The sequence below is a fragment of the Melospiza georgiana genome, chromosome Z (assembly GCF_028018845.1).
Source record: "Melospiza georgiana isolate bMelGeo1 chromosome Z, bMelGeo1.pri, whole genome shotgun sequence".
Taxonomy (NCBI): Eukaryota; Metazoa; Chordata; class Aves; order Passeriformes; family Passerellidae; genus Melospiza; species Melospiza georgiana.
Window position 1 is genome coordinate 78,826,127 of NC_080465.1, and position 26,948 is coordinate 78,853,074.

The window sequence follows — 26,948 nt, forward strand, 5'->3', positions numbered from 1 at the left end:
GTGTGTTATGATGCTGAAAATTAAGTTCTAGTGATCTTTTCACCATTCTTCCTGACTGAAGGAGCAACAAAGTTGTAGCAAACAAGTTGAATAACTTCTGCCTTAAAGATGTCAGGGACTGAAAGGTAAATTTCATTCTGAGCCCCTACCATGGGCAGGGACACTTTTCACTATCCCAGGTTGCTCCAAGCCCTGTCCCACCTGGCCTGAGACACTTCCAGGGATGGGGCAGCCACAGCTCCTCTGGGCTACCTGTGCCAGGTCTTTACCACCCTCACAGGGAAAAATTTCTTCCTTATACCTATTCTGAGCTTCCCCTTTTGTCACTTTAAAGCCACTCCCGTTTGTCATGCCATTCCAGGCCCGTGCCCAAAGTTCCTCTCCAGTGATTCCCTTCAGGCACTCGTTGGGGCTCTAAGGTCTCTCTGGATCCTTCTCCTCTCCAGGCTGAACATCCCCAGCTCCTCCAGGCTCTCTCCAGAGGAGAGGTCCCTCAGCCCTGAAAGCATCTCTGTGGCCTCCTTGGGACTTCCTCCAGGAGCTCCTCAACCTTCCCCAGAGCAGGATGCAGGCCTGCAGGTCCATGTGCTCCTTGTGGACCCAGAGCAGGATGCAGCCCTGCAGGTCCATGTGGTCCCTGGGGACCCAGAGCAGGATGCAGCCCTGCAGGTCCATGTGCTCCCTGGGGACCCAGAGCAGGATGCAGCCCTGCTGGTGGGGCCTCACAGGGAGGAGCAGAGGGGCAGAATCCCTCCCCACCTGGTGGGACCTGGTGGCCACACTTCTTCTGGACACAGCTGGGGCTTTCTGGGCTGCCACTGCCATGGCTGGGCCACGTGGAGCTTCTCAGCAATACCCCCAAGTCCCTCTCCCCAGGTTTGCTCCCAAGCCATTCTCTGCCCAGGCTCTGCTTGTGATTGGCGTGGCCCTGACTCACTGCAGGACCTGGAACTTTACAATTTTCAGAGAGTCCCACCTCTCCAGCCTCTCCAGGTCCCTCTGGGTGGCATCCCTTGCCTCCAGCATGTGACTGCAACACAGCTTGGTGTCATCACCAAGATTACTGAGGGTGCTTTTGATTGCACTGCCCATGTCACTGACAAAGAACTTATCCAGACTCCTCATCCTAGGACAAAATTTAATGTAACACAAACACGTTAGGAAATAAGTTTGATTTTTTTATTCCCAGCATGTCAGATAACTGGGATAATAGCTCTGTCCATACACCTAGAGTTTTCCCCACACGGCTGTAAAGATCTCAGCTCTGTGTTACACAAAGCAAACACTTTAATGTTGCTCTATATTGGCCCTTAGATTCCAATTTGTCCCTCACTATCTCAGACAAATGGGATCAACACAGATCCTTTGCTTTCTATTTGACTAGTCTTAATTATGTATTTTCTGTCATTCAGCTTTATGGCTGTGTAATAAAAGACAGGTTTAATGGGCCAGTAGTCCAGGATGGGAAATCATCCAGCTAGTGAAGCATTGAGGACATCAAATTAGTGGCACTGCTGATCAGTTTTTTCCCCAGCCTGACATCTGTTTGTAAGCACTCATAGCCAAAATTGTTTTGAAAGGCAATGTCAGCCTTAGGCTTTGGAGCTTGCATCAGTGAATCTCTCCACCCCTTACTACTGGTTATTTTCTGCTTTGAAATTAGACAATGCATATAATCATGCATGAGGGAGACAACGTTATCTGATGTTTGATCTGAGGAGCAGAGGTCAGGTTCCTGGGATGTCTCTAAAACCGTTCCTGATTCTTGTCTTATGTGTGTATTTAAAATGTACTTTAGCTTAGAGAACACAGATTTAAGAAAGGTTTCTGGAAATCTTTACTTTTAATTGAATTGGCTTTGTTATCTAATGACTTTTTTATTTTCCTTGCCAGAAATTATTCTAATAAGTATGACTACTGCTAACAATCTCCCTGATCTTAGAAAAGTGAAAGAGTATTAAAAGATTCATAGACTTTTGAAAAGGGAGAACTCTTGGGACCAGTGTTCTGGACTGTTTTATAGTGCAGACTGAACATCTGCTCCCAAGCTAACATTTGCTTGGAAAATAGAGTACCTCAGAAATAGAGACAAGGAAAATAACCAGAAAGAATCCCAGAGGAAACCCATACCAACCATCGTTAGCAGCAATTATCATATAATATCAATGATTATATAATGATCATACGATCATAATATAACTACTGTGATTACTCTATATTAACACTGTGTTAATACTGCTGTACACATTAATGTATTATATATGAGCACATGGAAATGTAAATACTTATGTAAATGAATGTTTTCATGAGACTTCTGTGTGTTTGCCCTCTCAAATTCAGTTGGTATGGTTCATTTTATATACGTGTTGTAGCAGAACAGCCGTGACACTGAATAAATTAGACCACAGCTCTGTCTTGTCCCTCCATGCTATCATCAACAGCAGCAACTTGCTCAGAGACAGGACATGAAAGCAGGTGAAACATATAAAATACTACTGCTGTCTCCTTGCACTTTTGGGGAATCTAAGGATCAGGCACTTCCTGAATTAGGAATGTCATGTTTCCCTTAAAAATTCCTCACATAAATGGTTGAATTGCTTTTTAAACCCATTAAAAAAGATTCCTACAGCAATTTGTGATTCCTACAGCAATTAGTTACATAGTTTAGTTGTGCACTCTGTAGCAAAGCATTTTCATTTTTTAACATATAATATGCTTAATCAATTAATTCTCCCCCAATCTTGTATTCTTAAGAACAATGTATACTCTTTTTATTAAAAATATTGAGAATTAATCTTAAACTTCTAAATATATTGAGAATTTTTCTTAAACTTCATCATGTTTAACTGTAATTTTTACCACCCAAAATAGAGTTAAATACCAACCAAAGGAGTTAAACAGAAAGTCTAACACCTTTTTCTACAGACATTGATGGTTCTATTTCAAAAAGGAATATTTCTATCCACCTGGACTTAAAAAGGTGATAACTTTTCATTTTTTACCATTTATTCCTATCTTTGTTAGTTCTTCTTTTCGATATTTAGTAACATTTATATTTTTTCCTTCAATTTTGGGGTTTTTTCAATTCATATAAAACTCTTTAGAAGTTTATGAAACCTATGGCCATAATCTTGTTCCTTGTATACTTATTGACTTAATTTGTCAGGCACAAGTTGCCTTTTTGAAAACCACTACAAGTTCTGCCTGTAAAATTATATTTTTTCACATATTTGTTATTCCTATTTATTCATGTTTATTGATATATTTGTTATTGCCACTCTTTCTTGTAGTAGGTATGGATTTGCTCAGTAGAACTCAGATTTACTGGTCTGCAGCTCCCTGGACTCTTCTGCACGTGCCGTCTTCCATTTCCCTGTTGCTGATTCCATTTTAAGCACAGTTAATAGTTCAGCAATTTTATACTTGAACTCTTTTGGAACTCTTGGGTGAATACCATCTGTTCCTGATGATTTGTTAGCAGATATATCATCAGTTAGTTGTAAAATCTCTCCTTTCTAGCATTTTTATAAGCTGCCCAAGTATTGAATTTAGAAAGCCTACTAAAGAACCCTCAAACCTAAAGTCCTAATTCCAAATTTTGGGTAGCTTATGTTCTGGCTGCAGACCTTTATACCAATTACTTCTACCTTGATATAAATAATGAACTAAACTTTATTTCATTACACCATTTTTTAGTATCAAGTTCCCACATTTCTGTCGTTCGAAGTCACCTCAGCATTCTCTGTCTTTCCTGTGATTGTTCAAATAAAATACCACAAAATCCTGTCATTTAGGTGCATTATTCATCAAGATAAAACCACAGATATTGAAGCAGGTAAAGGCAGAACGTTAAGGTCTGACTTTGCTCAGACTGTAGAATTTCAATGAGAAGCAGACACAGGAGGGAAAGGGATATAATATAGGCACTTTTGATACTTCCATCACTATAGAAAAGTGGAGATAACCTAAATTATCTATTTTCAATCACTACCTAGACAAATAAAACCGTGCATTGAAGAAGCTGAAGGCTTAATACATTTAAGTGGATAATGGCCGTATGGGGTTTCTGAGTAACAGCTCAGTACTTAATTTCAGGTAGTAGGGTGGGTTTTTATCATTACATTGTATTCATTGCATTGTGTTAATTTTCCGTGTAAATACCACATTTTTTTACAGAAATATTTTCTGCTGGAGATTTCAATACTATGAAAGTTTGCTGTTTCTTTATATTTTTAATTTTTGAAGGAAAACAGCCATTTCAATCCTATCTTGCTTTGGTGAGGAACATTTCTGAAGAAGAGCAGACTATCTAGTCACAAGGTTAAGGAATTTGCTGATTATAAAAAATAAGATTTCTGCACCACTGTGTAATTTTGGCATAGCAACAAGCCTTTAACTTTATTGCACAAGTAGAATGAAACAGATTCCCATTGGAACTATTCCACTGTTTTTATGAGGGTTTTTTTTCATTAATTGTCTTCAGTTTCCCACATGGCCTTTTTACCTGTGCTCCACAAAAACCAATTTCTCTTTTACAGACGTTCCATATTGAAAATGTCAGGCAATAGGGACAAATATAAAGTTATTTTTATATTATAGGGACTTAAAATTAGTCAAAGCAGTATTTTGTGTGTGTGTGAGTCAAATTTAAATGAAATAAAAGTTGCCAGTTTGACAGCAGTGGAAAGTAATTCAGTCTCTCTGTTCACAGAACAATGGTGCAAACAGTGGGAGATTCTCCAGCAAGTTCTGAAAAATTAATTGTGCCTTAGATAGACATATTTTGGCATAAAGAAAAATTCAGCTATTATTAACGTGGATTTCTTCACTCCTGTTACTAAGAATGTCAGGAAAGATTTTCAGAATAGAGTAAAAAGGCACTTTTACCATTATGCCCCATCTAGCCATGGCTTTGTGCTCCAGATTCCACAGTGAGTGAGGAACAAGTAACACTGAATACAAGAAAGTTCTTCCCCAGAAATTTAGTAAGCTCAATGGAAATTTTTAGTCTAGGAATTATCCTTACACAAAATTATCTTACACAAAAATTCCCTCCTAACAAAACAAAGGACTGAGGTGTATGCTTTAAACAAAGAAAAGCAATAATTAATGAACTGCTACATATAAACCTATAAAATATTCTTTCTCTTCACAAATAATTATCAAATAAGGTTAAAACCCCAGCAAGAACAAAGATATCTGACAGTGACATACTCTCTGTCTCAAAATACAGGAATATATTAACATGAAATTTTTTAAATTGTTATATTACACTTGGGCACTCCAGAATTTTTTGCAGATGTCATCATGTCTGAAGTGGTGATTGTTTCCCAAAGGACTTCCAGGCTTCAGTGTCACTGATCACCAAGGGTTACTGATTCATCTATGATCTTTTTAACTCTACCATTTTTTTGTTTCTTTGTTTTGGATTTCATTTTTATTTCATTCTGGTTTTGTTTCAGTGTTTTGTTTTGGTGGGTTTTTTTGGTGTTTTGGTGGGGGCTTGTTTGTTTCCTGGCAGATCTCAGGGATTCTCAGCATTGCAGATCCTCCAAATAAAATCAAACAATTCTCAAGGTCTAACTCCCTCTGATTTTGAGAGCATTATAATCTTGAAAAGGTTACCTGCCATTGTCAGTCATCTTGTAGTCACAGGCAATCATCAGTGAAAACATCTGACTCACTTCAGATGGGATAGAAAATAGGGTATAAAGGGAATACAGCTTCTCCATGAGCAGCATTTTTCCCGTGGATGGCACTGGGAAATGTACATGGGTCTGTACTCCAGTTCAAGCCAGAGGCCACAGGTCTGGAGAGTGCTCAAAGTGCTCCTTTCACTCCAATGAAAACATAAATCATCTCCACTTTTACCCTCCTCTTCTTCTATTTCCTTCTTTGACCACACAAAACACACAAACACCTTCAATCTCCCCCTGACCTCTATCAAATAACTGATTCATAAAAACAATTAGGGAAAAAGATCTGTATTTTTTTTTTAATTTAGTGGAGCTAATCCACACAGTTTTCTTCATACAGGAAGAAAGAGAGAAAGAGAGCAAAACAGATCGGAGGGAAGCCACCTGACTCCCACATTCCTGCATAAATTCAGAATGAAGTGAAAATGCCTGGATTGCTCTGAGGATTTGAGCACTCCTCTCAGTCTGACCACCTGCACTCAGAATAATCCTGGGGTCTGGCTTCAGTGGAAAATACTCCAGGTCTTGGTGACTGTAGCTGGTGTGGGGTTTAAATTAGTTGCTAGGAAGGTTTCAAACGATGACAGGAAGGTCACAAGGTTTAGTCTGCTGTTTAGGTAGCCCCAGACACAGCACATCTGACATAATATAACTCTGATTTTGGAACAGACTGGGTGGAAAGCCCAACAAAACCACACCTCATGCTTCCTCAGGTTATAAAATCCAAGAAACTGTAAGATGCAGAAATAAATGGAATCTAGAGAACCAAGGCAAATTTTACTTTTTTTAACCAAGACATTATATTAGTCACATCATTATGTTACTCCCCACCACCATCAGAGAAAATGTAAAGTGAATTCAAAATTTCAGTGTTGAACTATTTATGACAGAAATACCCCAGGGGTGGCCCGTGGTGCTGATGAATATCCTGTACTGAGCACAATGTTGGTGTTAATTTACAGTGTTAAAACACACAGACAGACATAGGCACACAGAAAACTGCATATGTGTGTCAGGGCTTCTACCAGATGACTAAAATAATTGGCAAAACATATTTTTCTCCTTATTGACATTTTTAATTGTATTCAGTGGGAAAAATGACATAGATAGAAACAGAGAGAAAGACTATTTCCTGAGTGACAGAGGAAATAAATACAGTAATGATAGAAGGGAGGTTCATCCTTTTCTTGTTTTAGAAGCAATACTCATCAGGAGAAGGTGGATGAAGAAGCTGAGCTGTATCAAACCCAATAGAGATTAATTTCAAATAAAAAAGGCACCATACCCAAATACCCAGTCAGTCTCTGGGGTTCTGATCCACAAAAATATCTGATTAGTAATGTAAATGACTAACAGTGAATCCTAAATTTTGATGTTTTGTAGACATTTAACATCTTGAGTTTCAAGTGCAATAATGTGCTTTAATGTCATTTTAAAATTGGCGATTTCCTGGATCTTCTTTAAATAACTGTGTTATATCAAACAATTTACTCAGAGGTTTTGAAGCTGCCATTTTTCCATAGATTTTATATAGTAAAATTTGGATATAATGGATGAGGTATTAACACATGTTTTACCCTTAATTTGTTTTTTTATACTGTGTTTTTGGGAGGTGAGAGGGATAAGGGACATTTTTAATTTTTGTTTTTATGACTGCAACTTAAACAATGTCACACTGTGTTAAACTAAAGTTACTGTTCTTAGGCAAGTTGTTAGATATGATTAAAAACAGATCTCTCTAACTTCCTAACTCATCTGGGAAAAAAAAAAAAAAAAGTGAGTCATTAAGACGATAATACAAGCAAATCTTAAAAAATCAAAGATGATTAAACTGATTAATCTTCATTTCTTTAAATGCTAGGTCATGCTCTTATTATTATTAATACCTTAATGAGCTGTAATTAAATTCTGGCAAAGTTTCTACTTTCAAGTGTTTTGACCTCCTACTGCAAAAAACACATAGGAAGCTATCCTCGTTCCCAGAAATTCACATTTTTGTACAAAAACCCTACTTTTTGCCTGTCTATATTAATATGCAACTTTGGAGGGGTACTTTTATTTTTACAAAGTTGTTTTTTACTGTCTCACTTTCAGGACGCCTTCAATCAAGTGCAGATAAAATTGAAAAAAAATTGCATTACTTCCACCCTAATTAAGCATATGCTCAAACAGTTTCTTGAAATGGAACTGTGCTAAACATGTAAGGGTTGGGCTGAAACCTTGATTTTGCTGCTGTAAAAACAGCAACAAGTATGCAAAGACTGCACCCTTTACATGTGTGCCCCAGTGGGGAAAATGGTAGGATAAATTCTGAGGTTGTGTTGCTTCCAGCCTGAAGGGTGGAGGGGCAGAATTGTGCCCTAGTCTGCTCTGCCTGCTGTGGTGTGGTCCTAGGACTTTGTTTATTCAAAATCAAAGAAAAGATGAGTGCATGGTTCAGAAGTTCAGTCCGTAGTCAGCAGCAGCAGTAACAGAATGAATCAGCAAGTTTGGACTGACTCTTCCTCCTCTGTGCTAACAACAGGTTGATGCCTGGCTTGTATACACTGCTCAAGAGCAAGATTCACAGGGAAATGAAGGCTTTGGCAAATACATGGAAGGTTATTAAAATGTCATTTTGCACTCAGCCCTGGAGCAGGGAAAGAAGTGGAATGTGAGCCACCTGCAGCTCTTTCCTTACACCTTCCTATGCTGGTGAAAAATGAGCTATGGGAATCCTCCAGGGATGATGAGCTTTCTCAAAGTTTTCTTTTGTCCTTGTTTCATCTAGGGTAGAGATAATTTTCTTTTTAGTAGCAGGTACAGTGCTGTGTTTTGGATCTAGAATGAGAATAATGTTGACAACACAGTGAAATTTAGTTGTTGCTCTGCAACGCTCACTGCAGGCAAGGGCTTTTTAATGTACAATGTTCTGCCCATGAGCAGGTGCACAAAAAGTAAAGGGAAAGCATGGCCAGGAGAGCTGCCCCAAACAGGCCAAAGGGGTACTCCATACCGTGGAATGTCCTGCCCAGGACATAAACTGAGGGGATTTGGCCAGAAGCTGCCTATTTCTGTTTGGGGACACACTGAACATCAATCAGTGGGTGGTGAGCATCACTTGTTTCTCTTGATCTTTGTTCCTCCCTCTCTCTCCTTTTCATTATTATTATAATCGTTAATATAATTTTTAAAGCTTGTTTTTTTTTTTTTTTTTAATTATTAAAGTGTCTACTTTTTTTGTTTGCTTTCAAATTTTCCTCCCCACCAGCAGCAGAGGGGAATGAGTGAGTGGCTGAATGTTGGAATTAAACCACAACAAATATCCAGCACAGGCATCTGTACAGGCTCCTGATTGAACACCAGCCACCCAACAAATGATGCCACTGTGTTTTCCCTTGCAAGCTGCACTTCTCTGTGTGGTCACTGTGTAACAAACATCTTTCCCTCTGAGGGATTCTAAGGAAAGCTGCAGCATTCTGAATTTTCTTGCAATGAAGCCCAACCCTCCTCCAGCCCCGCAGGAGTTTTGTGTGGAGGTTTTATAACACGATTTGCTTGCTTTAGTTACAAAGAAAGGTCCTGCTGGCATGAATACACATGAAAACCTTCACAAGAGTCAATCTGGTTAATTTGTAGGACAAGCAGACAAATCCCAGCCCAAGTTCACCTTGAGGGGCAGCCTCTGTCAGTAAGGCAGGAGGTGGGAGAGGCTCCCTGTACCTTCACACCTCTCCCCCAGGGTGCTCACTGGAGTCACACGTGGTCATGCCAAGTCAGGATTCAGCACATGGGGAGAACAAAAATCTCTGAGGTGGATGGTGAAGTCAAAGCAGGTAGAGATAAGAAGTATTGTGATACTTTCAAAACAATATAAATTGTGCTGCTGTTTAATATCCCTAGCAGTGAAGTGACCTTGCAACACCTTCCCCTGTGTGTACCTCTGGCTACACATCCTGCTTTGTCCTGCTTCACCTGCAAGCAATTAGCTGTCTTTGGTTTTATCTCTGAATATCCAGGTTTTGCATTATAAACATTTTATTATCTGCAGTGCAGCTATTGTTTTGCTGTTGTTTCTTCTCCTACAGAGCAGCTTGTTATCTGCATCTTAGTCCCCTTCAAATGTCTTCTGCTCCATGGTGAAGGAATTACAGGACTTACTGAGTGGTTCACTAGAGGTTAACACAATTATAAATTGAGAAATGAGCCAACAGTTTCATTACAATTGTCTGTGTGTCTGATGGCATTTACTGCAGCCTGGGTAATGTGAAGCTGTGGTTTGTGGGAGGTTGTGGAAACATGAAAGCATTGTAATGACAGGAGGTAGGTAAACTCTGTACAAATTAATATTTGCTAAGGACTCTTGATAATGATAGAATTTCCTTACAAAAGATTACAGCTGCCAAATTTTCTGCTACAACTGCATTGACGTGAAAAACCACATATTCTTTTTCTCTTTTTCTTATTTTTCTTTTTCTCTTTCTCTTTCTTTCTTTCTTTCTTTCTTTCTTTCTTTCTTTCTTTCTTTCTTTCTTTCTTTCTTTCTTTCTTTCTTTCTTTCTTTCTTTCTTTCTTTCTTTCTTTCTTTCTTTCTTTCTTTCTTTCTTTCTTTCTTTCTTTCTTTCTTTCTTTCTTTCTTTCTTTCTTTCTTTCTTTCTTTCTTTCTCTCTCTTTCTCTCTTTCTCAGAAAGAAAAATGCTATAAAGATTCTTTTTTAAAATCTGTATGAGAAAGACTACTTAGGACAATGACCAGCGTAAAAGAAATGCTGAAAAATCAAAACCAATTAAAAGTAAATAGAAGTTAGAGTCGTAGAAGAACTTTACAGATTCCAGATAGGCATTTTGATACTGCAAGAAAGTGATTATTCAAAGGTCTGACAGTTTTCTAGGATTATAAAACACCATGACAACTTCGGTAGTTTTAATTCCAAATATTCAGACAACTGTCATAGCTCCATCAAAACAGAAAAAATTGCTTATATTGTACAGACTTTGAAGCTCAAACAAAGAATATGATGTGATATCATGTGAGAAGGAAAGATGTAGGCAAGTGCATGTAACTGATGACGGCAGCTCCTTACAAATGCAATTGATTTTCATCAGACACTGATGGAAAATGGAACTACATGAATATCCATGGGAAATGAACAATCAAATGGAATAAAAATGGATGAAAGAATGAATTAAAAATGCAATAAAAAATTCAAAAAAAGAGATCCCTAGAATCACTGAGGCTGGAAAAGCCCTCTAAGGCCATTGATCCAACCATTCCCCCAGCCCTGCCAAGGCCACTGCTGCCCCATGTCCCAAGTGCCACATCCACAGAGGTTTGAAATCCCTCCAGGGACATTCACCTCAGGATTTTTCCTACTAAACTTCCATTATGGTTTTGTAGTTGTTGTCTAGGATTTTGTTTATTCAAAAATCAAAGAAAAAATGAGGGCATGGTTCAGAAGTACAGTCTGTAGTTAGCAGCAGCAATAACAGAATGAATCAGTAGGTTTGGATTCTAAACTGAAAATGTGTCAGAAAGAATTTTATAAGTTTTCATCTCACTGAAACACCACCACAAAAAGGCAAAGAAGATGGCTGTCTGAGCCTCCCTCTTCTTTCAGCAGCAAGACAGACTTCTTCCCAGGCAGATACATCTCATTTTATGGGACACTTCTATGATATGTGATAAATCCTGGTTTTCTGCATGAATTTTATAGAGAGTCTAGCCAAATCATTTAATCTCACAATTTACAATGTCTGTAATTAACACAAATGTATACTATTCATTGTTAATAAGCAGCAAAAAATGCATTTTCCTTGACTTGCAGTTCAAGTTCAGAAGGAAAATTGAAACCATTCATTCTTGGTGTAGGACATTGGTCAGAATAATGGGAAACAAGAATCTTTCTTCAGTACAGATACTTCTACCCACCTTACATTTAATGTTTTCAAGAGAAAGTGGAACTGCTGGTGTTGAAGTACAGTTACAAATTTCAAAGGAGTTTTAATCCTAAAAGAAAGAGAATTCAGCCTGATGCTAAGGTAAGAAATTCGTAATACTACAGATTCATGATTCATAATATGAGTAAGGGAGCATCTAGTAAACAGTGCTTCATAGTCATGCACTGAATAATAATAAAAAAAGAAAATATAATATCATATTCTTGAAGTATTTTCAGTGTCTCAACCAGGCACCAGAAGGTACAAACTGACAATTTTTTGATATATATACCAAAAAGTTAGTCACGCAGAAGAAACCAAACCAAAACAAGTTTTTAAGAAAATAAAGCTAAACAAAAGCAAAGCAAAGCAAAGCAAAACAAAACAAAACAAAACAAAAACTTTTGTCTGTCTCAGACTCAAATGATATTTCAAGGTTTGAGAAGCGTAAAAATAGAGCAACTGTCAAAATGAAAACCTAAAAGTTGACATTCACATTGTCTGCTAATAGGTCGCCCTGTCTTGAGCAAAACACAGAGTAAAATCTCATTGAAGTGAGAATATTCAGCTGGTTCTGATCACAAAAACTCACTGTAATCCTGGTTTGAAAATTATTTTCTGGGTATAATAAAACTTCAGGGGAAAAAATTACAATGAAAGCTCTGTAATACATTTGCACTCCGAGTAATACATTGCTCTATGTTAAATCACAGAGCCACAGAACCACAGAATGGTTTGGGTTGGAGGGGACCTTAAAGACCCCCATTTTCCCATTTCCCATTGGGCAGGGACACCTTCCAGTGCTCCAGGGTGCTCCAAGCCATGTCCAGCCTGGCCCTAAATACTCCCAAGGATGGGACAACCTGTGCCAGGACCTCACCACCCTCACAGGGAAGAATTTCCCCCTAACATCTGATCTAAACCTACTCTTTTTAACTTTGAACACACTCCCCTTGTTCCACCGCTACACTTCTGGATGGAAAAGGCAGATCTCATGTTGATTTTTTATTTCCTACTGAAGGAGGGGGTTGCAGAGGGAAATGCTTTCAAAGGCACTGTTGCTCTCAGATTTTTGCTTGAAACCAGTAAGACAACTTATGGGTGGAAAGGTAAACAACTGCATAATTCTTTTCAGGAGAAAAACCATACTGGAAAAACTAACAGCTTTGATGACAGGCTTCCCAGAGAGGGCAGGAGCTGGCAGAAACATGAGCTGCCCTCCTAACTTCGGAGGAAATGGACATCAGCATATTATCCATGGACTCAACTGAGCCCACAGCCAATTCCTCTGGGGTCAAAAAAAAAACAAATATAGGAAAAACTGCTCCATGAAGGCTGTGATATTTCTTCATGGATAGAATTTCCACAGGGGTTTTAACATCTACATTAAAAGTTCAAAACAGCTTATAGAAATAATGTTTTTCAGCTCAGACTTACAGCACATTATTAAAAGGAGCTGGAGTAGTTAGTTCCCCTCTAAATTTCTCAATATAATTAATATTTTGGAGTGATTAGTAGGTTAACATTTTTGCATATTTTCTAAACAACATTTCAGTAATGCCACAAGTCCTACCTATTAATTTTTTTATATAAAGCTGCAATTTAACATTAGTATGGCATGGGCTTGAATTGCTTCAACGTATTTTTTAAAGATGAATACATTCTAATTAGATATTTATCTGTTACACATGTTTTAAACAGTGTGAATCAGGTGTTCATCTGGAGTAAAGAGACAAGGTGAAAGTATCATCATTACCCAAAGTGAAAGTATCAGCATTTTTGAACAGCTGGTCCTACATGTTTCTGAAAACCTGATGATAATTAAAGACATGCAAGCATACATTTACTGATCTAATGACTTTGTTGTTTGAAAACACTGAAATGAAAATGTTACCTAATAATTTAGTTCTGTATTTTTCTGTATTTATTAGCTATGGAATAGAATGCATGTAATAATTAAGCGTTTCTTCAAGCAATGGCTGAAAAATCAGGGAATGGACATGGATAAATGTTCCAGACCAGGCTGGATGAGACTTGGACCAACCTGGCCTGGTGAAAGGTGCTCTCAGCCATGGTAGAGGGGTTGGGATGACATGAGCTTTGAAATCCCTTCCAATACAAACTATTCCATGATTCTGTGAATGCCTAAGCAATTCATGCCTGTTCGGAGGGGGATGGAGGACGCCTTGTCACCACATAAACATCAAGATAATGATTTACTCTCCTTCCTATCCAGTTTTTGCCCAATTTTTCCCATCTTGTTCAGAGAAAATTGAAAGTGTTTATTCTTTAGGCTGGTTAATATAACTAAAACTTGCTTTAAGAAGGAGCACAGAAAAAGCCATTTCTTAGAACGTTAGAAATCACAAGCACAGATAAAAACTATAATTTCACTGAAGCCATCATAAAGTGAAAATATAATTTAAAAATAATAAACTCATTGGGTTTTGGCTTTCAGCAGTGTTTCTCTTAAATTGCAATTTTAATTGCAGAATAATTTTTTTTTCTAGTAGTCCTGTTGATAGATTTGAAGAAAGCAGCATACATCATTAACTGCGCAGTGTGGGGATTCACATTTCAGACAACAGCTCTGTCTGGCCAAGCCACTACAGACCATCTAATTGTTGCAGAATTGTCATTAAATGCAAATGTTGCTCACGAATGTTGAACTTAGTGTTATGTCCTGAAATAACATTAATAACATTACAGTTGTTTTAATGAAAATCATAGAAGAAAAATGTCATTAAACAAAGCAACAATATTAGCCCTGGTGCCCTGGTCAAATTCTAACCTGGCTGATTGCATTCTGACACCTACTATTTTTCAGCTCTTTGAATTTGATGTGCTTGTGTACCTCCCTGTTTGTTCATTGATATGTTAATGCTCTACATCACCAGCTCATTGCTGCCTGTCACTCCAGAGTTAGCTGGCTGTCACTCTCCACCATCCAAATGCTTTTAATGAAGCTGTAACCACAGTGCACGACCTTGAAGAGAACCCTTTCAATCTGCCTCCCCAGAGCTCGTCCAGTTCCTTAGATATTGCTTAACCTTACCAGGGAGCACAGATAAAACTTATTTCAGTGTTTGTTAAACATAGAGCACAGCCTCATGTCCCAGTTCTGAAATAATGAAACACTGGAAAGCATTAATATGTGCCTAAAGCCGGGCACAGAAGTGTCATCCCACGCAGTTTAGGTCAGGAAGGTTCTCAGAGCTTCAGTTTAGGTCAGGAAGGTTCTCAGAGCAGTATCTGCTCTTCACCCACACTTAACAAGGATTTGCTTTGAACTGTGGAGTGAAATCTAAAATGGATGAAATTAAAGTGAAGATAAATTCTAGGAGCACGACTTATACACCTCAGCACCAACTAAATATGCAGACAACAGCCATGGAGTAGAGATAGTAAAAATTTAAAAACAATGTCCCAAAATATGGACTCCATAAAAAGTTGTTTTTCTCTACTGTTTGTTCATAATACTTGCTAATGGACACATAGTTGTATTCAAAGTCTTTATTTAAAGGAGGAGATCTACTTTACACTACCTTACTAGTCTTTGACTTAAGGGTCACTGTCTGGATTGCAGTACTTGAGAAAACCCTTCTGACACTGCCAAATGTGTTGGCATTAGTAGAAGGCTTGCGGAGGAAAACATTCTGAAGGCCTAAATTCTGTTTCATTGAAAACTTTTAAAAATTTAGGGGCACAATTTGAATTTTCCTTGTTCACATATTCAGGCAGGATCATCAGTGGTGACTTCATAGAACACTATTGAGTGTGTTTATCACATCCCATGGCTTAGTTTATAATATAATTCCCAAAAGCCCCCTCATACCCCTTTAGCTAAAATGCTGCAGGTGAAATCCAATCCAGACATTCATGAGCAGTAATTTTCCTGTTTGTGAGACCAGACAAGATCACAAAGGAGCATGTAAAGGTATTTAAACCAGGCATATATTTTTATATATGTTGACAGGGATTAAAATATAAAAGTTCAACAAAATTTGAGACCAGAAAGAGATCGTGCCAAAGACTGGTGAAAGAGTCTTTGTACCAATTAGGAAATAGACCACTGCTGAAACCTCATCTAGGGGTAGCTGTAGGTAATCAATTATATCCTGCTTTGGGATCAAGTGAATGTCCAGTTCTCTCAGCAAAACAACTGAACCCACATCCTTCCCCAAACCCTCATCTCTCCCCTTCTGTTCTGGCACCAGTGTTTGTAGCCCCTGTTAAACTGCAGCTGGATTGTCACCACCAGGGTTTTGTCACAGCCTGATCTGGGGAGGAAGCCAATGATCTGGAAAACACATGTGACGTTTTAAATGTACATAATCAGATCTTTGAGACTAATTTCAAGCTCACTGCTGTCTTGGATTTTCTTCAGGTACAATAAGAAGACAACAAAATGGGGAGAAGAGTGACAGTATAAGTGGAAAAGAGTAGATAGGATTGGTGAGCACAGATGCTAATGAACCAAAAGAACACCATTTTATTTAAGTGTTATATATGCCTGCACAGAAGTCAGATATTTTAAAGCAGTTCTAGTCATAGATATTTTCTGTTCAGTACACCAAGACATTCTAATGTGATCTCTGTCTAGCTCACCAGCACAAACAATAAAGAAGAAGTAGAAAGAAAGAAGAAACAATAAAGAGGAAGCAAAAGGAAAAAAGTGAGCAAAGATTATCAAAGACATTGAGAGAGCCACAGTCATGGACCTTGTAGTTGAAAAAATTCTGTTGCTCTTTAGGTGGTGGTAGCTGAAATCTTGTAAAAGAATCAAAGTGAATTCAAGTCTTGAATGTCCCCTTTTTACCTGAACACTCTGATAGCATAGTCACTGGATCTTCAGGCAAATGTAGTCTCTCATATATTTCTTTTTTTACCTTTTTTTTTTTTCAGTCTGAGGTTGAAAAGCATTTAATCAAATCTAGCATGTTTGGGGAAAAAAACAAAGCTTCGTTTAATGGGTGGCAATGTCAAAGAAACCAAAGGTATTTTTCCACAGAGGCTCTTTCTATGTTTTATATATATATTCAACATATTTGTATATATTTATATTCATTAGCATATATAAATCTTTTGACAACAGTATTCAAAGTTTTTTCGAGTGAAACCAGAAATTTTAGATGTGATTTGCCAAGGCTGCTTCAAGTTCCCCGACATATGAATGAAAGGCACCACAAAGACTTTAATTCCTTACAAATTTGTTGTTCTTTGATTAAACCTCTCCTTGCACTGATAATTCTCAGCAGCCCTGCACAACATATGCTGCAGAAACCCCTGAGGCAGCCAAGCAAAGCCAAGCCAGAACCAGCAGAGAAGCCTCTTACCTGTCTGAACTCCTCCAGGTCTATTTTGTTTCCCACCAGCACCACGGGGATGTCGTAGGTGTGCCGGACACGATAAATGAGCTCCTTAAACTCAGCTGCCTCCTGAAAGGATTGGCGGTCTGTGATGGAATAGCAGATAATGAAGCCTTCTCCACCTCGCATGTACTGGTCCCTCATGGCTGTGAATTCTGCCTGCAGAGCAGGAAGAACACGCTCAGTAATTTGGCAAAGAAAATTATCCATCTGTAAATTACAAACTTGCAGAAAACTTCCCTACATGAATTCACATTGTTGTATTACCCTTGTAAACACTCCTAGCTGGAATTTGTGCATCCTTCCGGGTTCATCAACCTCAATAATAATGATTTCTCTCAGGACTTTTTCTCTTCTTTTACCATCAAAGGAGCTCTGTCCTCTAAAAATATGAACTTGCAAGTGCCTGCATACAGAAAATACTATTTCATGTATTATCAGAAACTTCTTCAGCGCTCCCAGTGCAAATAGGTGACTTGCCACAGAATGAATATTAACGGGTGTAGAAGAAACTATATTACTACCTAGGAATTGGAAACAGGTACAAATTCCTTATTATGCACTCAATTCAAAAGCTCAGTAACATCAAAAAGACAACAGGGATCCGATCTGTAAAAAGTTCTACTTTTTTAAAGGGTCTCAGAAAAGACGGAGGTTTCATTTCAGTGTGCGGTAATGTCATTAAATGAGAATGAACAATTTTAAACAGTGTAAGAATTGGCCCTATTTCCTCCTCCTGCATTTTTATCATGTTATGTTTATTGTCACAGCAGTGCTTCTTGTTACTGGTATGTTTTTTTTTCAGAAGCTTTTAATTACTGCCACATTGTACAAAATTCAAGATTTAGTTTTCAAAAACTCATCTTAGGCACTGTGGCTTGAGAATATGTTTTAAAGCCAGTATCTTTCTCAAGTTTGTTTGTTTTTCTTGATCACAGCCCAGAATAACCCAATACCATGGCAACAGTCGGTCAGGATCAGAATCCTCCTGACAGAATCAGTTCTCCAGAGATATTAAGATGCAGGAAGGTCTGATAAAAAAGGAATGCACATATCAACATTGGACCATTTCTATGAGCAGCAGCATGCAGCATAAAATCCTGTATTTTTTACTCTATTGAGAATTTAGGATTTTTTAAGACAGCTTAGTTTACATATATATATCCTCAGCCTTTGCTGAAAATTGAAGGGAAATGGATTTCTTATGCTCTTTTAAAAGTCTCAACCTTAAATCGCTCTCAATACTTGCTCATGTTGGTTGACAATACTTGCTGTGAATAGACTTTCATGTTGATCATTATCATTTATTTATGATGTATCTTTTACCCAAGGGCTTTATATATCATCCAAAACATTTCACCTGCTGCAGGAATAAGTTCATCCAACTAAGCTTCAAAATGGCAGACTAATAGGCAATTTAAGGGTAGGATTCTGCTTTGAGAATTACTCAGAATTTGAAAATCTCTGAATTATCACCCCATAGCACACCAGGAGAGTTTATTAACTACAAAGCTACAAGCCAGAGTAGGCCAGGTCATAACGTACCCTATCCTCTGGAAAGTGGATATGCAAGCACTGGGGCAGCTGAGCACTGAAGATATCAAACAGAAAGGATTCCACACTCTATGGTTTGGACAAGACATTGAACAGAGCTGTGTCTCTGTTCCCAGGTCTCTTCCAGACATCTACATTAGATAGCTACTAGATTAATAAAAGATGCAATAAAAAACTATGCATAACATTCAAAGCCTCCATGTTGAGAGAAGGGAGTGCTAATAATTAAACACAGTCATTAAATCCATTATCTGCCCTCAGACCCCAGGCTTTCACACCAGAACAAAGATCTCACTGCAGCCCCCATCCCATGCGACCCTGATTTTCTCCTCTTTGCATCAGTGCCTTGGTGTGACAGTATTCACCGGGCTCCGAGGAAGAGACGAAGATGTGACTCCATGTTTCAGAAGGCTTGATTTATGATTTTATGATATATATTATATTAAAACTATACTAAAAAGAATAGAAGAAGAAGGAATGAATAACAAAGGTTTGTGTCTCAGACAGAGTCTGAGCCAGCTGATGGTGATTGGCCATTAATTACAAACAACCACATCAGACCAATCACAGATGCACCCATTGCGTTCCACAGCAGCAGATAATCATTGTTTAGATTTTATTCCTGAGGCCTCTCAGCTTCTCAGGAGAAAAAATCCTAAGGAAAGGATTTTTCATAAAATATCATAGCTACACCTTAGAACTCTTCTATACCATTTTTAGGAGGGTAGTCTCCTTTATAGGAAGAACAGAACTAGTCCAGATTCCTTCAGGCTGAGGAGACAATGGAACCCTTCAGAGAAGTTAAATTTGTGGATTAGGCTTCTGAATTTAGCTGGCTGTGCAGCTGTTGTCCACTGTCTAAGCTGTCCTTGTAAAAGCTGCTAAACAATTCAATGCCATTAACGGATTACAGGCTGCTTTTAATGCTGTAAAATAGTTATACCATTAGTTATCTGATTAGCTATTTTTTGCAACTAATATTTATTTTTAGAGGGTTTGTACAACTGAGTGGAGCTGATAGCTAAAAGTACATGTTTTCACATGGGACCCAACGCCCAGGCCAGATGACCTGTCTCCTTGAGTTAGAAATTCCATAAATCAACTACTGTACCACTGCATGACAGCCCTGCACAACCTTTTACAAAGAATGAGCTCTGTTTAAGTGAGGTGATCCACCTCTAGGAAGTGCTCAGAGCTTTGTACACTCATTTATAGCCATTTATGGCAAACCAAGAAGGAATTAGGTCACGCATCCCTGTTTAAGTTACTCACAGTAAGTGATGTTCTGGAGCAGGAGTACTCCCAGAATCACTCCCCAGGGATGCTTAATGGCTTTCCCTGACTGGCAGGAGGCCCTGGGTTCCTAATTTCACACACTGAATCATTCCAAAGGGACAAAGTTCTCAGCTTTTAGGACTGACACTTTTGAGTCAGAATCATCTACCTACACATTCTGGTTCATGCCAGGGCATAGTTAAAACTTTCAGGATAGGAATGAATTGACCAATGCAAATTTTTATTATGACACATTATTACCACTGATAAATTAGACTAAACAGGCAAAATACTTTAGTGTCATTTTTGAAATGATCCGTTTTCAGAGGCATTAAATATTCTGTGCAAACTGGATTGAGGACATAGAATTGGCTTTCTGTTGTAAACTCAGCTAGTAATTTCCATTGCAATTTTTTGATGTTGACATTCATTTCTCAGTTTTTTTCCCTTGGCACGATTGCTCAGTACAAAGTCAAGGACTCCAAGATCAAACATAAATAAGCCTGTTTTTTGATTTCAAAAGAAGTTGTTTTTTCTTTTTACCTTTTCACTAGGAACCTCAACATAATTATATATACTAAGAGAAAGAATAAATTTATTTACCAATAAATACACTAAAATCTTTGCAAATCTGTATGCATATTATACAAAAAAGACAAAGGACTAAGAAGAAATTACATCTTTTTGTTAATTTTTAAGTTCAAGTCTTACTTCAGATTCCACTTTTTTCATGTTTATCTACTGCAAACAGAACTGAAACTCAAGTTGACCCGGGTTTTTTGAATGTTCAGATGTAGAGACAAAACCCAAGGTTTTACAGATTTTTAAGTAGTTTTATTATTATATTTTATCCCTTATAAAATAGGCTGTGCACCTGTCACACGAAAATCTTCTTTAATTTTTTCCTGCTGTAAAAAGGACCTCTTAAAAATCAGTCAGGAATAGTACTGGATACAAATTTCTACTCAATAAAGGGAAAATACAAAACATTCCCAAGTCAGTAAATGCCAAGGGGAAAAGACAGAAGGAAATCACACCCCCTCAAAAGGAAATCAATTCTGAAAATTAAAGTGAAGATTTGTCATGCTTACAGCACTTTGCAGCTTGACATCAATCTTGAATACTCTCCTGTGTATTATGACTAAGGCTTAACTGAAAAGTGTGGTAAAAACTCTTTTGAAACCAAATCATCATTCTTCTTAGATGTGATACTTGAGAACAAGCATCAAGTTTGGGCAGAAACAAAACAAATTTTTCTAAAAGTTGAAAGAAAGGAGCATAACTTTTTCCTTTTCTTTTTCCAGTATAATTGAATGCAGAAAAAAAAAAAAAATAAATCCACTAATCCTCTTAAGACTATATATTTCTACCTGTTGTTGAAGAATGCTGACAGAAAAGTCTCTTGATGGTTAGGTTGCTCCTAGAGAGATGTCACATTTGCCTTTCTTCAGTGATCAGGCATCTGACATGATTTTTCATAGGTGTCAGAACAGCCTCACAATGATGTTGCGCAGCTTCCTCAACGTGCTTGGATAGGTCTTATCCAAGCATGGATCCATGCCTGCACCCACCTTGCTTCCCTTCTCCCTTATTTATCTCCCTCTAATCTCTCTTCTTCTAACTTTCCTGAGCAGAGCTTGTTTTTGAAGATGGGGAAAGAGGAAGCCTTGAGTGTATTTGTACATTTTTCCTCATCATGAGGACACTCACTTGTTCCAGCAGCAGCCCCACATTTCTCCTGACCTATGTGCAATTGCCAGTGTACCTGTAAAAACCTATTTCATGGCCTTTTAATCTTTCAAAGGCCTCAATTCTACCAACACTTTGTCTTTCATAATCCAATCCATTCACACTGAAGAAATACTTCCATACCTACACTTGGGAGAGTGCTCCTATTTCCACATTTTGTTGTCCTGCATAGTCTTGCTTTTTCCAGCGGCTTTTAAGAAAAAACTTAACAAAAAGAATATGCCTAACCTCTGTTTTCTCTCCTTCATCTTGATTGATACTCTTTTATCTCACATTTCACAATGAGCAAGAGAAATTTTTTCACGGAAAGCAGTATTTTTTATTAATTTTAAAATTCATACTGTTATCATGGAAATAGAACTTATATGTTGGGGTTTTTTTTCATTAGAAATCAGAATCTTTTCCAAATAAGAACAGTATCTCAATGTATCTAGAAGAGGAAGCAAAGTGATTGAGCAGTAAAGTCACACTACACTTAGATCCCAGACCTTTAGGAAGGGTTGGTCTATGTGTTATTACCAAACATTAGTCTGGGTGTCATGTTCAGCTCAGGACAGCCCTGCCTTGCTGAGTAAAAGAGTCTAGAATGATGTAAAATAAAGGTCAGCAAAGCCAGTTTATTTCTTTGCTGTTTCCTAAGTATTTCCTCCTGAACAATGCTGGAGAATGAGTGCTGGGTTAGAAAAGCTTTTATGAAGCTCAGAACAGAAGTTGTTTAGAGGCAGCATCTCCCACATCACCACTTTACACCAGCAGAACTCCAAAGTGAAGCCATTTCTCCCAGATCCCCATCTTGCCCATAGCTAAGAGATGGCCTTGCCAGCCCCAAAAAGGATAAAAGAAGAGCAACAGCAACAAAAAAAATGGACAAGGCAATGAGCAGAGGGTCACCATTCCTGCCCCTCTTTTTCATTGTGTGGTGATGTGTTTGAGCAGTAAACACAGCTTGCAAGTGCAGTCCTTCCCCACACTCCTCAGAAGTGTGGTGCTTAGAAATTTAGAGATGCGGCACCTCCGAAGCAAAGGTGTCATGTTTTTCAAACTACACACACACTCCACACATCTTGATGTCTGTTCTGGTTTTTTTTATGATCTTGGCTTGTGTCCCTGGAAGAGGTCAGAGCCTCCCCAGGGAGGCCAGCCTCACAGTTTGAAGAATGTCACTTTCTATATCTTCTTGTCTTGTGTTCTGCTTGACTTTAGAACCAGGAATATGCTAACAGATGTTCTTAATCAAAACTGTCTCCCTGATTACCACAGGGGTCATTCTTATTATAAACTGGATTTTTTTTCATATTTATAGTGAACACTTGAGGGGTGGGATATATTCTTGCAAACAGGCAGGATATTATTCATCTATGGCAAAAAAAAAAAAAAAAAAAAAAGGAGAGAGGATAAGGGGAAAAATCTTCAAATACTGAGAGAAGAAAAATCTAAAACAATAAAAAATATGTGAAACTTCATTGTTCACTCAGAATTTTCCTATTAAAAGTAAGTTGAAAATTTCTGCGGTCTCCAGAAATATTTCTGCCATTATGGTACAATATTACTTTTTAACAGCAAATCTTTTTTAAAGCCAAAATGCAAATCTTCCATATCTCTCTGTAACTAAGTTCTCCTACTCACATAAGCACCACAGTTGACTTTGTCAGGATTACATATCATCCACCTGGCACTGCTTGTCATAAAGTGTGCTTTTCTTTTACCTCTTGAAATAGATTTACCTAATGAAAGTACACTGGTGAGAAGTGCTGTGATAATTATCTGGTTTTCATGAACTTTTTTAGTGTGTTTTTTTGTGAGCAGAGGAAGGGAAAAACAAATATTTCTTTAAAAACTTACCTGCAATATCAAGCCGCAAGAAACCTGCAGCAGTTACATTTCAAATAAGAAAATATCCAGGTAAGATGTTGGCTGGATATTGTATAATATAAACATCATAATACCAGTATTAATCTAGATGCAAAAGGCTTTATTAAGTGTGGTTTCTGCCTCCTGAAGAGGTAGTCAGGTATTCCAAATTTAGAATCATCTCTTTATTTAATTTTTAACTCCCTCTCTCTATAGTCATTACAGAGATATGACTGACTCCAGAGAGTAACTCTACTCATCCTCAGGGAAGTGTTTAAGATGCCAGGGGTGCTTTCCTTTTGTGCCTCTCTCACTGCCTTGACAGAGACCAAATGGAGAGCCCTGCCTCTGATGTCCACAATTTCTGCCAGGCCCTGCCCAGTCATATCCTTCATGCATTTGAATGATAAGGCTACTCCTCCTCTCCATTTTAGACTTTTCATTTAGCTTCTGCAAGGCTGTTTCATTTCCAGTGGAGTGAAAAGATCAAGAGAATGTAGCATCTAATGCCTAAAGCCAATAGAGGATTTTTCCCTTCACAATGCTCAGCAGTGGGAAATGTTGCTCCTCAGCATGGGTTGGGTGACATTATGAGATAATAAAGGTACACTTTTTCCACCACAGAAGCCAAAGTTCCCAGCCTGCTGCTTTTGCTTGCAGGAGCCCTGCCTGCACCAGCTACAGGTTCCCAGCAATGACGCAGCAGAAAAAAAGGAAGCACAGAATCATTATCAACAGCACTTCACACTTTCTTCTTGCCTCCCTCTTATTTCCAGCCACCCTTCGCAAATGACAACAACAACAACAACAACAACAACAACAAAAGGAGTTACATGGAAAAAGAGAGTGAAAAATTTGCAGCAGGTGGTACTCAGCAACCTGTGCCAGCCCAAACCATCTGCCACATCACTGGGAGGAAGGAAGGGAGCTGAGTAACAGCTCAGAGACAGACCAAAGAAAATGCAGGGGCTCTGGCTTAAACACTAGAGAGCAGAGATGGATTCTTTTCCTCTTCAAGTCTCTACACTGCTCTGGTTGAGCATCAAACCCATCTCTTACAACCCCTTTGGCCCATTCTAGTAATGATTCAGGAGCAGTTCAAAGTGGGATTAGTATAAATGAGAATTAGCCCATGAGCTTGCAGTGGATTATTATAATAATCAGTCCCTTGATTAATGATCAGTCAGTGTCTCACGCCTTGTAATTACAGGAAAGAATTCTTGCTTCTGCTGTAAAACAGCAATATTCCTTTTCTTCTGTGAATTTGTACTGGGGACGAAATGCATATCACTGATGGTGGGAGAAGTATGAAGATAAAAAAGATTCAGTCCAAACTCTTCAAGACTAATGACTTTCTGAGCTTTATCTGACTGCCTTCCAGGGCAATATTAAAAACTCCCCATTGTACAAAATCAGTAGCCTTTTCTTAACTCTGGGAATGTATGAGGATAAAGCTCAGACAGGCACTGAAATTAATCTGTACCTAAGAAGACAACTGGCAACTCCCTGTTTAAGATGATTTATTTACCTGGAAAGGAAAACAGAAGAAGAAGAGTATTCAAGACAGGTGGTCTTTCTGGAAGACACAGGTATGATATCCATTTCTGTGACAAACAGCAGCATTACTTTTAGCTGCTGATTCTTAGGGGTTTTCCAGGTTTACTCACCTGGGCAGAGTGATTGACAGCACCTCAAGACCTTGTCTATGGGCAAGAAGATTGTCCAAGCTTAGAGAGTCAACCTAATGGATGATCAGCAACTTAAGAAACACAATTAGGCATGCACTGATTATGAAATTCAAGCATAGATTTGCATTCATGATTTTCACAAAATTTGGCTGAAAACTTTCTAAAATTATTTTAGCCTCCTGAGTTCCCCTATACTTGTGTTCTTCAGCAGAAACCTGCTTACTACAGAAATGGATCTTCAGTCCCAGAAAGGAGATGATGCTGCATTATACCTCAGTTCAGGATTCTTTCTAAAAACTAATGTATTCTCATGAAAGAGATGGATTCCTTCCCACTGGTTAATACATTGCTTATCTCTGAATACAGAAGAGACTTTATGCACAACTAATGTTCTGAATGTAAAGAGAAATTAATTAAAAATAAAGATAGCAGTTTCTTAATATGGATTACTCAATCAGGGTAATTCATGATGACATTGCTCTCATCTTCATCCAAATGAGTCTGAGGCTCTGAACTGGTATGTTAAGCTTTCACCCTGTCTGAAAATAATGGATTTGTGACGTTATTTTTTTATTGACTTTAAATCATTGTTAGACACGATCTATTTTCACCATCAGTGAAACCATGTTGTTTCCCGCAAGTGGGCTTATAGATTCAGGTTCCCCTTCTCTTTTCAGCTGTGATGCTGCTTCCCGTGCTATCTGGCACTGCTCTCAGTCACAGACTATGCAGAACTAAGCCTTGTGAAAAACAGGTGTCAGGATTCCTTTGCATCCTGAGCACTGATGGGTGACAATTTCACTGCCCCTTCCCTAACTGCAGAGCACTTTATATGCACTCACTATTCTGTATTCACCTCTCCTGCACCATGATTTATGCAAAAAGACTGAGCCACACCAGCCTGATGGGAAAAAAAATTACGTAAAGGGAAATAAATAAGGCAGAGAAAAAGACATATTTGAGCAACTTCCAACAAAATAACTCAGGACTACAACATATAACATCACTGAGTGACCATTCTTTCTTACTGAGGAAATAGTAAATAACCTGCACAGGCACTCATACTCTCCCTCCAGAAACAGCTCCTTTTCACTAAGATTCCCAATGTTCCCACTCTAATTGCCCTCCTGCTTCCACATGATAATATATTTGCCAGTTTTCTGCAACTGTGCTTTTGTTAACTTTATTAATCCTGCTCTTCCCAAGATGGTTTGTCATGTGCAATAATGAAACGATGCAGTCCATCACCTACCTGGGAGATGATATCTACTTTTTATTCACCCCTAAATATGGATGAAATCACTGTATCAATTCTCCACAATGCCAGTAAAAATTCCTCAGTGCTACACTCCCTAACTCAGAGAACTGCCTTTTTCTTTCATATTCATGCTAATGGTCTCTCTCTGAGGGATAAACACCTTAGCAATTTTCTTCTAAATGCAGGCACTGAAGCAATCTTCATTGTTAACTACCTCTAAAACCCCCATATGCATTTGGTTTATCATGCACCACATAATACTTTCTCCCCCATTCTCATTGATATGCAAAAAAGAGCCAGTTTTCACCTTTTATCACAAATGCATCATAACTGGTTAAAGGGAAAAAATTAATACCTTGGTAATTACATTTTAGTGAACAGCAGAGATTAAAAGAAAAAAAAAAAAAAAAGACAACAACCCACTAGTGAAGAGGCAATGCCTGCAGCTGCAAGCAAGGGCTTTGCAGGGATTCAGACATGCTCTTGTCAACTTCTGTGGTCATCACAGGCTTGCCACCATCCCCAGAGAGGCCTTGTGCAGCCTTGCAGGAGAAAACCAGGAGGCTGTGGAGTCAGACACCTCATTGCTCTGA

The 26,948-nt window shown here is 38.3% G+C and overlaps 1 protein-coding gene across 1 annotated transcript in view; it reads right to left on the minus strand.

Moving 5' to 3' along the window:
* The window catches only part of RIT2 (Ras like without CAAX 2), a 176,468-nt gene that overhangs the window by 70,062 nt on the left and 79,458 nt on the right, over positions 1-26,948 (minus strand). The window contains exon 4 of the mRNA XM_058043736.1: positions 16,948-17,139. Coding sequence (XP_057899719.1) covers positions 16,948-17,139 — 192 coding nt within the window. The remainder of the gene's footprint in view (positions 1-16,947; positions 17,140-26,948) is intronic.